This window comes from Cydia amplana, chromosome 8 (assembly GCF_948474715.1).
Source record: "Cydia amplana chromosome 8, ilCydAmpl1.1, whole genome shotgun sequence".
Lineage (NCBI taxonomy): Eukaryota > Metazoa > Arthropoda > Insecta > Lepidoptera > Tortricidae > Cydia > Cydia amplana.
The window spans coordinates 4,902,792-4,917,416 of record NC_086076.1 but is presented as its reverse complement, the minus strand read 5'-3'; the positions used below and the strand labels follow the sequence as shown (position 1 = coordinate 4,917,416).

The following is a 14,625-nucleotide window of genomic DNA, read 5'->3' as shown; positions in this document are numbered from 1 at the left end:
GTAATGACTAGTCAAAAATTTTGTTTTCTTGCAAACAGTGAACCGGTTCGAAAGGCCATTTCATTACAGTAAAACCTCGATAGCACGAATCTCAAGGGAAATGCAAAAAGGTCGTGTTAGCGAGTTTTCGTATTATGGAGGGCAAGGAGGATGTCGATGTAGAGAGGTCTTTTTAGGTTTATGTTCGTCTTAAGGGGCCCACTGATTAACAGTCCGCCGAACGGTATCGGCCTGTCAGTTAGAACAAAAAATTGACAGTTCCGAACAACTGGCAGGCCGATACCGGCCGGCGGACTGTTAATCAGTGGGCCCCTTTAAAGAGGTTTCGAGTTACAGTGGTAAAACAAATGAAAAATTATACTTCGCCTTAATAAGGTTAAATATATGAATTTAATTAAACTTAATTGCACAGTAACAGTTGTACAAAGAGCGAGCTTAATGCCAGAAGGCATTCTTTACCAGTTAACCTAAATATATCGTGTTATCGAGGTTCGAGTTACCGAGGTTCCACTGTATTTAACAAATAGATACATGTAATATATACAGCCCAATAATACAACCCGTTTCATATTAACATTGAGCCTAACGGCGCCAAGTCAATTTTTGTTTTGCGATTTTTTTTTAAGTTAGTACAAACTTAAGTGTTCTCTTTATAAATTAATAAGTGAGTTAATTATTTTAAATTAGTGAGGACATCAACATGTTTTGGTTATTGATTGTGTTGGTCGGCTGCATGTATTTCGTGTGTTATAAACAGAAAATGAAGAAATTTGAGGAGTTATCTAAGAAATTACCAGGGGAGCTGCCTAGAATGCCCGTGGTTGGCCATGCGCACTACCTGGCCGGAAGCGACGAAGGTACATTAAGAAATTTAGTTTTTAATAATTTATTTATATTTTCCTTTTTTTTTAAATCTGAAAACTGGAAATTATTGATATTTCGATGGAAATTATTTTAATTAATACTTATAGACCAAAAACCTAACCCACTTCTAGATCACTTAGAAACTTGATATTTGGCATTAAGGTAGACTATTAGGTGTATATGTATACAGGGAAAAATCTGAAAACAGGAAATTATTGCTATTTTGATGAAAAAAATAAATAATACTTATGACCAAAAACCTAACCCACTTCTAGATCACTAAGAAACTTAATATTTGGCATGAAGGTAGACTATTAGGTGTGTATAGAGGAAAAAATAAAAAAAATGGAAATTATTTATATTTCGATGGAAAAAAAAAACTTATAGACCAAAAACCTAACCCACTTCTAGATGACTTAGAAACTTGATATTTGGCATTAAGGTAGAGTAGACTATTAGGTGTGTATAGAGGGAAAAATCGAAAAACTGGAAATTATTGATATTTCGATGGAAAAAAAAAATAATACTTATAGACCAAAAACCTAACCCACTTCTAGATGACTTAGAAACTTGATATTTGGCATCAAGGTAGACTATTAGGCGTACCTATACAAAAGAAAAAATCTGTAAACTGTAACTTTTTGACAACTGACCGCGCGTTAGCGAGGGTCTCCTTTTCAGCTTAGGCAAACTGCTTTCATGATGAATACCTACTATAGTAATTTCTGTACAAAAAGTAATGATATCCCAATAAAAACATAAATGTGAAATGAGAGCCAAGTTGAATATTAAGAATATGTGTCGTTGTTGACTCGCCGACAAAAGAATTGAGATCTATATGGGTGCCAAGTTCTGTGTTGTGTAGAAAATCCTGAAATTATAAAAGATTTCTCTTGGCTAGTTTTTTACGATAGGCTACTTTTCTAAAATCACACAACAATCTCACAACTTGTAAATGTAATCATCTTAAAAGAACATACTTACCTCGGGCTAATTATAGACTAGAATCGGGTATGTAATAAACATAGGTCGGCGGGGGTGAGCTATTTACCTTATAATTTGGCATGTCTCACGTCATATTATAAGGAAAATAGCTCACCCCCGCCGACCTCTGGTAATAAACTTAGATCTATATACGAGCAAAAGTGCATGTTTACGCGGCACTTACGACCTTTTATTAAGGGTTTTTTAAAGAAGACTCAAAAATGGCTCAACCGATGATGTTCAAAATATAGTTTTTTGTACTCTATTGTACGGCTAATCTCCCGATATGTTTTATATTTTTTCTGAACTTTGGTTCGAAAGTTATAGAGAGATAAACATTATATTGGCCTTTCGAAGCGGTTTTTTTTTCAAAAATATTCAATTTATGCAAAAAAGTTCTTAGAAACATTCCAGTTATTTTTAAAGACCCATTGAATGATGTGCAACACGTTGGTGGTTTCTAAATTATTTTTTGTGACGATTAGTTACATGTATGGAGTGCCCCTCTTAAAAATACATTTCTTACAATTTTGAGTACATAATCCAGTAGCGGCTTACAAAATACACCTATATTTCAAATTTATATGCCCCTTTCAGCACTCTAAATAGTTTATACCCACCAATTTGGGGACAATCGAGTAAATACGGGTATATTGAGTAAATACTGAGTATTTACTCGATATTTACCCGTGAGTTTTTACTCTCTACAGGGCGGACACACCCTCAAAAATCAAAAAAATCATTTGCGTTTATATGTATGAACGGCACGTCTGTACACGCTTCATTGTGTAAGTCACTTAGGATTTATACATCTCTATGTAATACTTTAGTTTGATTTGATATTTGCGGCTTAGTTGTACGAGTATTTTATAATTGTGATTTTTTTTTGTTGTATGTAAATTCCGTCTTGACGTGTAAAAGTGCCCTTGTGGCCTATTTGCTGAATAAATGTTGATGTTTGATGTTTGACGTCACTCGAAGGTAAAAAGATCAACCTAAAATTTACATTTTCTTATCAATAACATGAAAAAAAAAATTTTTTTTGAGACCACAAATATATTTCTACATTTAATATTGAACTTTTCTGCTGTTTTAGTAAAAAGTACCTAATGTGTTTGTGCAATGTAGGTAGTTGGCGTAAGGAATTGCTAAAAACAATTTCTAGAACGAAAATCAATTAAGGTTTATATTTATTGTTTTTAAATCATTAATAATTAACTCTATACTTTGCTGTTATTTCAACCATATAAGTTACTATAGTATATCTATCAAAAGTAGCGTATCAGAGTAAGTAGGTATCTAACATTCTCTGAAAAGAACAATTAACCATTCCAAATAGTTTTGAACGCTGACTGTCGAAATACATTTCTATTTTTAAAAGTATTCGAGGGTCGGACATACGTTTGGTGCATTATTTCATACGCTAATCTTGATCGAATTTTAACTGTTGTGAGGTGAGACCATACGAACATTAAATAATTTTACGGTTTAGACTCACTTGTTTTTTTTTTCACTTGCGCGACATGTTTCAGAGAGCCTAGCTCTCCTTTGCTCTTAGGTTTGGTTAGGTTAGGTTTGGTTTAGGTTCTTTGGTTGTAGGTTTTGATGCTGATTGTATCTACCTTTTGATTTGCAGACAACATGAAAGTCATTCAAAGGGCGGGAAGGATAGCGGTGAAACGCGACGGCCTTGCAACCTTCTGGATGGTCCATAAACTGTACCTTAGTAAGTAGACTGGTTACTAAATACTTATTATTTCCATTAACCTCCTGAGATCCAAGAGCAGATGTTCTGTTTTTGAATTTGGAACTCTTAGCGCCCCTTGCACCATTCCACTAACCCGGAGTTAACCCGTTAACCCGTTAAACCTGGAGTTACCATGGTTACCAATACAATTTTACACTGAGTTAACGGTTTAACCGCTTAACCCCGGGTTAGGGGGATGGTGCAAGGGCGGTGGTGAATACGTACAAAAAAAATTATGAGGGGTCTCAGGAGGTTAAGTACATGTGCAACGTGGGGGGTAAGGAAGTGAAACTTTGCATACGAGGTCTTTAGATTCGAGTTTGCAATATTATTACCCCCGGAGTTACACACAATATTTTTCATCACACTTGCGAAGAAAAAATTAAATTTTAAGCGAAATAATTATTAAATACGGTGACATTTCAAACATTCGTCCGCCATATTGTCATTACTTGACAGGTTAGGCATCGAAGGCACAGACCTTCGGCATTCAGCCACGAGTTAACATTTTGTGTAAAAATATTTGAAACGGCTATTAAATTAATCAAATTAAATATTTTTAAACATAAACCAAAATATTAAAATATAATCGAAGTATTTTTTACTTATACCTCGACTTTAAACAAAGTATTTTACTTATAACCTTTCACCTTTCACAATCCATAACTCCCGCGGGATTAATATAGGCCTTTGTCCTTCAGTACACCTGCATGAAATAAGATCTTTTTCGAGCAAGTGTGATGAATAAATAAATACCTACTAAAGGTATAAAACATTCTAACCCAAAACCTGATACTACGGCTTATTAAATGTAAATAAAAGCAAGTAAGCGAACTCCCCCATGAGCCGAGGCAAAATACCGGGGCAACGCGAAGATGATGATGATGATGAAAATCAAGTAAGCACACACTGAAGATAATACCATTGCAATCCCATATGTTTTTAATGATTCTGATCTTCATCTCTGTAATACGTCGTTAAAATCTAGGACAACTCGAGATAAAAACAAAGATAATGATGGTAGAGTCTGTGCGTAAAGAGAAGAGTCGTGGAATGTATGGGGCCCAATACATTCCACAACTCTTCTCTTTCCGAACAGACTCTACAATAATTTTATTTGACGTATTCTCATTTAGTATCAATATTCATAAATGTTCATGTTCTTTACATTCCAGCTGTGGCCGATCCTGTAGTCGCAGAACTTTTGCTAAAATCGCATCTAGAAAAAGACAGTTCAATGGAGTGCTTAAAATTCCTTGTCGGTAATGGAAGCATTTATGCACCAGGTATGTCTAACGAGATTTATAACATCATGTACAATAATTAGTAGATACAGTCAATTTTACCTTGTCTACTACAAGTACGTCTAATAATTGTCTAAATCGTTTTGTTTTTTTTACATTTCAATATTTGTTTAGTATACACCGACCTAAGCCATAAACCATAATTTAAACAGGTTGTAAGAATAATCGTAAATATTTATATTGTTACTTATGTTGTAGTAATATAATATAATTTAGGGTACCTACCTATGTTTATTTATTGGATTATTTATCCTATTATTTATTTTTATTGGGTATCGAACCTGACCTAACCATATCACGAAGTGACCAATTCTAAAATGGCATTACATGAAATGATCAAAATCTAAGATCCGGCCGCGACATATACAGGCAGACGCGACAAAATATACAACGATAAATTTTTAACTCACCTAATTCATATACAGCTACTACAATAGGGATGATGACACATGTTGAATTTTATAACAAAATCTAGTAAAATAGATAGCAAACGAGCAATTTATCACAATAATGTGGATATTAAAATAAAATATTGAAAAATTACAAAAATACAGGACCTGAAAGTTTCAAAATTTAAGTTTTTTTTAACTTTCAAAAACGATAAAAGTAAGGGTACCATTCGATTCCTTACATTTCATCCAAAAAAATATTGTATAGCAACTATATACATAAACGCAATATTTCACCGACAAAAACGCAATTTTCTTGTTTTGTCCATACTACAAGATGGGCGATGACGTCACGGCCCCTGGCCGTTTTGTATAGGGCGTTTCGCGAGTGAAGTGCGACTGTCGGCCTTTGACTACCATTTCTGACTTTTGTGTTACTTTAATGCAATGGGTCCCATATAGACATTTGATCCTAAAAACAAACCCGATCGATTGATACCATAAATGAAAATTAGTCATGTAGCCTATTCCTCATCTTTCCATACAGTTTCCATTTGGCGGCCTCGCCGCAAGATCTTGGCTCCAACCTTCAACATCAAGAAACTGAATCGTTTTGTGGACGTGTTCGCTAATCAGAGTGCTGTGATGGTGAACAAACTGAAACCATTAGCTGGGAAAGGGTCGTTTCCCGTTTGGAAGTTCCTGACTGGCTACACCTTTCACTCTGTTTGTGGTACGTAATTACGTAACGTATGGTAACGTGCAGTTAATGTTTTTTTTAAGGTTTTCTTGAAGGTTTGAAGGCATGTAAACAAGGATTGAAAAAAGTAAGCCGTAGAAAAGACCTATAGTGGTTGGACCTAGTAAAGTCGGTTGAAATCGTGTTAATCAATAAAATATTTTTACAATGTTTACGACCGCTACATCCTTTAAGTACTCAGTACACGTACCTACAGTAAAACATTGTGTATTAGCCAGGATATTTTTAACATTACGTACAGTGTGATAATAATAATCATTTTAAGCCCTCAAGATTACTCCAAAAAAGTATTTTTTTTTTCATCTACGATAAAAACGGATTTGACAAAAAACTTCAAACCGGTTTTTAATGTATGATTACAGAAACTACACTAGGCGTGCATACTAACGCTGATGAGGACAAACTGTTCATTGAACCCTTCGAAGAAGTTGTGGAGCAAATGACGTGGCGCATGCTGCAGCCCTGGTTGCACCCGGACTGGATATATCGGCTACTCCCCCAGTACAGAAAGGCGGACAAATGCAGACGTGATATGTACCAATTTGTTGACAAGGTATTTTAATTTTTAACCTACTTCTAAATGCTTAAGAGAGGGCGTAAACCCAGGAAATTTGATGGAACAACCGGACAAGTGCGCGTCGGACTCGCCCACTGAGGGTTCCGTACTTTTTAGCATTTATTGTTATAGCGGCAACAGATAAATACATCATCTGTGAAAATTTCAACTGTGAAGCTATCACAGTCCATGAGATAGCCTGGTGACAGACAGACTGGTGGTATAGGTAGTAATAGGGTCCCGTTTTTACCCTTTGGGTACGGAATACGGAACACTAAAAAAGATATGGCGTGCCGCACGAAAGTCGCGATGGAAGATATGTATGGCCGTTAACACAATTACTCTGAAAATATACTTCTATTTAAACTTGTCACTAGTCTTGTCACTAGCTATTTTATACCAAAATTATATCTACTGCTAGGGTCAGAGATGTGAAAAATACTTTATAAAAAGTATTTAAATACAAAATACAAATACTTCCTTGATATACTATTTCAAATACAAAATACAAAATAGTTTTTGAATTTGTATTTAAAATACAAAATACGAAATAGGTATTTTCAAAATACTTTTTAAAAATACAAATACTTTGCGATAAAAGGTACTCTGAATAGTGAATACCTAGTCTGAATTAAAAAGTATTATTGCTCAGAATATCCGAATTGAAAATACTCTCTTTATTCTTTGAAAACAGTGTGTCAATCAGTCCTCTATCTAAAGTGCAAATTTCTAGTTGTTTGCTCATATTAACCGGAAGGATGGATGGATGATGGTTTATAACGGACAATTTTTAAAAGCATTAATTTAGATTTGTAATGTTTTACAGCTGGTATAATGCCTCTCGTTAGTGTGATAAAAACGTCTCGTTTGTGTTTCATCAGGGCAGAAAAGTTTGTTCTCCTCTCGTACCTTGAAACCCTCGTAACACTCAAGATTCCACTTTTTTAACCACTCGCTACGCTTGTGATCATGTGCGACGTTACTAAACAGATTCAACAGTTCCGTGTTAAAAGAATGAGAGAGTTGCCAGGATTGTAAGATCAGAAGAGATTGTAACATACATTACCTACTATAAAGTATTTTGTATTTTGAAAATTGAAAATAGGTCCCAAAAACTATTTCAAATAAAATACAAAATAGTTTTCTTCAAAAGGTATTTAAATACAAAATACAAAATAGGTATTTTGCATTTTGTATTTGCATTTTAAATACAAGTATTTCAAATAAGTCACATCTCTGGCTAGGGTTTGCTTAGCGAAAAAACGTAGCATTTATTTTATAAGGAATCTCAAATAGAGGTTAAAGATAATTTTTGCTGTGAGCTACCGTTTACGAGTTATTGACGAAAAACTAAAAAAAACGACCCTAGAACAAATTATACGTAACTTTCCCACTTTAATACATTTTAAAATATTGATCCTAGCAAAAGTGCACTGAATCTTGTTTGTAGAAAATTTTATGTAGATTACTTATGTGATAGAATATTTTTTGCGGGCCACCGTTTAAGAGCTATTTACGAAAAACTATAAAAAGGGACCTTAAACCCCCCCTACCCGTTAGCTTCACCCCCACCCCCGGTACTTTTAGTATCTTGCTTAATACACCATACCTACACCCATGCTAAAATTGGCTTACACATGTATTATTTCCGCTGTAATTCCTTCGTTTGGTAGCCTATTTTCCCCGCGTTGTGACTTGTGACACAAATTAGTGTGTTCCTCTTTATATGTTAAAGTGATCAAAAAACATGGTATCCGAGTTATTTATGGGTAAATCATTCCGCGCGTGACTTTGCCTTCTTGTTACGGTAGGTACGGTATACATTACGCTTAATAAAAAAACACACTGCTTAGGATTCCTGAATGTCCATGTACAATTTTAATAAGTATGTAACTACTTCATGTTTTTTTTTCTAGATTATCAAATTGAAAAGGCAGGAAATGGAAGAGAAACAGTGCGAGGTTGACTTTGCACCTAAGCCAGGTAATTAAATATAATATAAAATAAATGATGGATAGCTAGAAGAAATTTGTTCGCCCTTATAAGGGCCGGTTGCACCAGCTGGACTGGACACCGTCACTCAGCAGGAACTATCAAAGTTCCCAATAAAATTTAGCGAACGTTTTAATAAAGGTGACAGACGGTATTGTGCAACCAACCCTAAGGCCGCGAACTGAACGCAAGAGCGGGCCTCGCCGTGCGGCGCGCTTGCGGACTGAGGACCTACCGCGAACCACGTTTGGCATGTTGCCTCTCTGTCGAACTTGTAAATTCGTACGTAAGTGTGACAGAGGCAACACGTCGAACGTGGTTCGCGATAGGCCCTCTGGACACAAGCGCCCCGCCGCGCGCTTGCGTTCAGCTTCAGCCCACGGCCTAAATATTGAAATGTATGTCATTCGATCATTGACCATGTTAGCTTGAAATCCTAGAAACAACATCTCCATCGTCATTATCAAACTTTAAGTCTGAGATTGCAACCCGGCGAGAGGCGCACTATTATGTGCCAATTGTTACAAAACCCGTTGGACGGGTTCTCGAGCCGGATTTAAAAAAATCGCAGTGTCTTAAATTAAGTGGTATGTTCTTGAAATATGATAGTTTCAATCGCAAAAACCAAAACATCTGTATTCTACGCAAATATGATGGATAAGCATGAAGCATGTATATTGCACGATCGACGGATATTTTCTGACCATAACCCACCATTCTAAAATGTAACTATCATCATTGTTTACAGATTCCTTCCTCGGTTTCCAGTCTCTACTAGAAATGCTTCTAGAAACGTCCCTCAAAGTGAAAGGTTTCACTGATTTGGAGCTTCGCGAAGAGGCGTTGGTGATGAGTGCAGCTGGCACCGACACGTCGGCTGTCGCCGCATCGTTCGCGCTCCTCATGCTGGCACGGAACCCTGAGGTCCAAGAGAAGGTGTTTGAAGAGTAAGAAGCCAAGCCAAAATAATAACAATTACCTAGTTAATATTGAACTTTCGTGGGACATATTTTAAACTGTTTAGACGCCGCGAGCACTCGAGCCTGAGGAAGGATCCCCGAAGGGCCAGAAACATATCGCCAATAGCAACTAAAAATTCAAGTGAGTGAAACCGTTGTCGTCTAAACAGTTTAATTACCTAGTTCTGCTATAAAAAGCTTATAGTAGACATGGACATTTGTTTGGTCGAACAGTTATATAATGAAAAGGAAAGGAAAGGGGAAGGTGTCGGGAGAAGAGGTGTGCTCTCGTCTCGGAGGTCAAGACCCTCTTTGGGTCGCTGAGCATTATTAGTTAGTTACATAATGTCGTGGCTGCATCATAGATTTTGATTACTTTATGAAATCCCATTTTAGAATTGATCACTTCATGGTATGGTTAGGTTAGATTTGTCTTTTTTAGGATGTGGCCAACCGATCATTTCATGAAATGATTCCTACATCATGAAATGATCAATTCTAAGATCTGGCTTCAAGTGACTATTTATAAGGGCTACATATGCTCGCAAAATTATACGGAAAAAAATATTGGCCATTTCATATCAAATGTTTAAATAATTATTTTTACCTGAATTGGACTGTAGCTCCATTATATTTTCTTCTTCGTCTTGGGCACTTTAGGTCACTTCTTCCCAGTCCTTCCCCAACACACATATGCTCTATGCAATGACATCAAATAAATTTAGAGCTGCTACTATATCTCCGTTTGCAACACAGAAGACAAAATCAAAATCAAAAATATTTTTGACGACTGGTCTGGCCTAGTGGGGTAGTGACCCTCCCTGTGAAGCCGCGCTCCTGTGTTCGAATCCCGGTAGGGGCATTTATTTGTGTGATGAGCACAGATATTTGTTCCTGAGTCTTGGGTGTTTTTTATGTATTTATGTATTTGTATATTATACATATATATCGTATTATATATGTCGTACCCAAAACGTGTCGTAATTACTCTGGGACTTAGTCAATATGTGTAAGAATGTCTTATTATTTTTATTAATAATACAAATGTCCACAGATTGAACGAAGTATTGTACTGCCCAGATAAAGCTGTAACGGCTGCAGATCTTCCAAACCTCAAGTACTTGGAAGCTGTGATAAAAGAAACGTTGAGGCTTTATCCACCAGTGCCAATAATTGTCCGGACAGTTACCAGTGACACGAAGCTACGTTAGTATACAAGATATTTATATTTATTTATTTATATGAGCCTAGAGTGTCCCACTGCTGGGCAAAGGCCTCCCTCCTCCTTTTCCACGTATCCCGGTCTTGACCCGTCTCCCACCAGTTCCTGTCAAAGGCGTCGAGGTCATCCCGCCAACGCCGTCGAGGTTTGCCGCGACCTCGAGTTCGATTTTGTGGGGCCCAAAATTTATTTTAGATATTTTTTTAGTGTTTTTTTTTTATTATCTTTATAATTGCTGATACTTGCAGGCTTGTACTTTTTAAACTACATGCTGCGCATCTTATTACAAACGAATATCTCATTAAACATCAAGAAAATTCAAAAGAAAAGAGTCGCAAATGTCCAGAAAAGGGCTCCAACGAATTGAGAATCTCCTCTTTTTCTTGAATTCCGATAGCAAAATTTCCATCTAAGTCCATTGACATTCCTGTGGACAGGATAGTTTATAAACTGCGTTTTATAAAGCATATTTATAATTTCAGCATCTGGAGTGACAGTACCTGCGGGTACGGGCATTTGCATGCACATCTGGGCGACCCACCGCAACCCTCGCTATTGGGGCCCAGATGTAGACTCATTCAGGCCAGAGCGCTTCCTAGAGCCGCTCAAGCACCCCGCGCAGTTTGTGCCGTTCAGTTTTGGCGTGAGGAACTGCCTTGGTTAGTAGGAATAAACATTATTTCAGTTACATACCTATTAAGGTCCACTTAATTTTACAATCTAAAAACATCTTGTCTGATTACTTCATTTGCCAAATTTACATTAGACCGACACGTCTTTTTTTACAAAAACAGTATTTTTCAGATGGATAACAAATCTAACCTACGACTAAATTCATCAACAGAACTCGAATTATGTAGCTGGTCAAGTAAATCTTGTCAGTAAAAAAAGGCGCAAAATTCAAATTTCCTATGGAACGATATCCCTTCGCGCCTACACTTTTCAAATTTGCCGCCCTTTTCTACTGACAAGATCTGCTTGACCAGCTATATTTTATTTACTTCAAGTTTATAGACGATATTCATCTTTTTTCAGGGTATCAATACGCCATGATGTCCCTGAAGACAGTGTTAGCAACGGTCCTGAAAGAGTACCGTGTTCTGCCACCAGCTGAGGCCAACTTCAAAACCCTAAACGAACCCATAAGGGTGAAATACGACGTCATGATGAAAGCAGTGGACATGTTTCAGATACAATTAGAAGTCAGGTCACCGACCAATTCTAGAAACATTGGATGATTGCTCGCGTGCTGTAGGAAAGGGAACATTATGTTTGTGTAATAGCTTTAAAAACATGTAATTACTATGGAACTTATAATTTGTATGGAATCCATGACAAGGTCATGATCCCAAGCAGAGTTCCTTTAGCTTTAATGAATTTTAATACTTTGAAAAATAGCAGGCGAAGTAGACTCGTAATTTTAGTATTAAGTATTTAGTACATTACAAGTGATATTGCTGACACTGTTTAGTTTTTTTGCAAATATGTTGCCTCTATTCCAAATCCTACCTTACTGCTTTTTATAGAAAATGTTGTGATTAGTATAGCTTGCAAAATACAATTTAAATATTTTTTTTTTAACTATATTGGACCCTAAAAATAATGATATTATTACAGCACAACTAATTATATAACATAAGCAACTTGTTACCGTAATAACTGCCTATGTATCTTAAAGTACCTGTCTCAATATTGCAAAGTCACATAATATAATTGCATGTTGTTTCATGTGTACTATAATTACATCTTCTTATTTTAATTATAGTTCCATTAAATAATTTTACTGGCCAGTAATACACGCGGTAGTGTTTGTAATATTTAATAGATCTTTCAAACGATTAGTATGCTAGAAATAAATTGTATTAAGGCATATTGGGGTAACTTCGAGAACGGGGTAATTTAAAAGCAATATAAGGTGAGTTCGACTAAGATCGGACACCGGGTAAGATCGTATTATTCAAATTTCTGCCTGTTGCGGGGCTTTTTTTTAATGCTGGCAAGGTGATGTAATGCGCTGTTTTGTCCCGCACCCCCCTTCAGGACGCACTTGTCGCTCTGACTAACAAGTCACAAGGTATATACGGTTAAGTGCAAACGACCAAAAAATTAGATTTATTTGTATCCGGAATTACCCTTCGCCAGTTTTTCTTGAATAACTGCATGGCAAGTTGAAGCGTTATTTGTTTCTTTTACAGATTGCATGTTATTTTTATTAAATTTGTGACAGATCTGTATATTTGGAATTTTTTAGACGATGCCTGTAGGCCGAGATCCGGTATTACCCGAAATGGTAAAAGAAGCTTAAATTCTCAGGGATGCTCAAACTTTATTCGTGTCACCATTATATCTGATTAAATTAGGTATTATGTAAATATGATTAATAGAAGATATTAAATCACAATAAAGATCCCAAATCATCTTGTATTGATCGCTACACTTAACTAAGTAACGCCACATACTTAATTGATCTCTTATTCTTAAACAAATATGTTTCCATCATTAGATTCATTAGGTATAAATAATAAAAACGCAGACGGATTAAAAATGGTCGTGTTCATTCCTCCACTTTCATAATTATTATTTTATCCTTAAATCCTCTTTCATCACCGTTTTTCAACCTAACGCGCTTATGGTGTCAATGAACCCACGTGGTTCATTGACCCTACATGGGTTCATTGACTCCACATCTAAAGTTTGGCAACCATAATTTCTTGAAAATTGAGCGCATGGTGTAAGATCGGACAGAAAAAATGCAAAAACATTAAAATCGGGTCGGATATGATAGCCCGAATTACTCCTAGGCCAATTCTTCTATATATTACCGGTTATTTTGCAATAGTAAACTCTATGATACCGGCAATAGGACCGAACTTATAGGCCTGTCCGTTCTTACACCACCAGGTAAAAAAAGAATGCTGTCAATTTATTTTGTTTCCTATATTTAAACACTCATTACACGCTCATTATGGCGTCTAGAAAGATAATAAAATTCTATTATATAGAGCATTTTATTATTATCAATTCTGTAATTGAATCGTGTCCATATCCTATCCACAAGCTGAGAAAAAAAAATCCAACATCATCTCAGCCCACCTAAAAACGTCCGAAACTTACCCGAACTCACCTTAATTTATAAGTTATTAATGTTAAAGTTACTGTCATACTAGAAACTAAAGTAGAGTATTTGACACAAAATAAAGAGAGAATAATATACCAAACTTTAAATTAATTAAAAATATGAAAATAAAAAAATTAAAAGAAAAGTGCTCTGAGGAAGTGTCCGGATTAATCCCCCTGTTTCTTCTTTCCGCCTTTATTCTACGCGAGAACATTCCAATCTCCACCACTTAGATGGTTGGCACTATTACACCTACAACTAGCATCAACCGCAGCCAAGCGAACTTATTGGCAATACATAAAGTAAACAAACAATAATAGAACGGTTTTTATCCATATATAAAATAAAAAGGTTCCATCTAATGCCAGTACTGTAGCCCATCAAAATCAACCAGTCAAAAACCAAATAAAATCAAAAACCAATTTGAAGGTCTCTTATCAAGTGTCAACTAATTATGTCAATATTTTTTAATTTTAAACTGCGAACGAATTTGCACTACTCACTAAACACGGGCATTAAAGAGGATGTATAACTAGATAAATAATATTGTAGCTTCACATGTGATCAGTAATTAGTATTATTGTAATAATACTAATTACTGATCACATAGATAAATAATATTGTAGCTTCACATGTGATCAGTAATTAGTATTATTGTAATAATACTAATTACTGATCACATGTGAAGCTACAATATTATTTATCTATTTATTACCTATATAGGTATATG

General features: G+C 35.8%; 1 protein-coding gene across 1 annotated transcript; it reads left to right on the top strand.

Moving 5' to 3' along the window:
* Positions 1-671: 671 nt before the first annotated feature.
* On the top strand, positions 672-12,107 carry LOC134650017 (cytochrome P450 4d8-like). Its single transcript, XM_063504834.1, has 10 exons — positions 672-857; positions 3,485-3,574; positions 4,771-4,881; positions 5,836-6,021; positions 6,411-6,601; positions 8,521-8,587; positions 9,345-9,543; positions 10,610-10,761; positions 11,260-11,436; positions 11,813-12,107. Exons 1-10 carry the CDS (start codon positions 701-703, stop codon positions 12,013-12,015), a joined length of 1,533 nt encoding a protein of 510 aa, XP_063360904.1. The 5' UTR covers positions 672-700; the 3' UTR covers positions 12,016-12,107.
* The last annotated feature ends 2,518 nt before the right edge of the window (positions 12,108-14,625 follow it).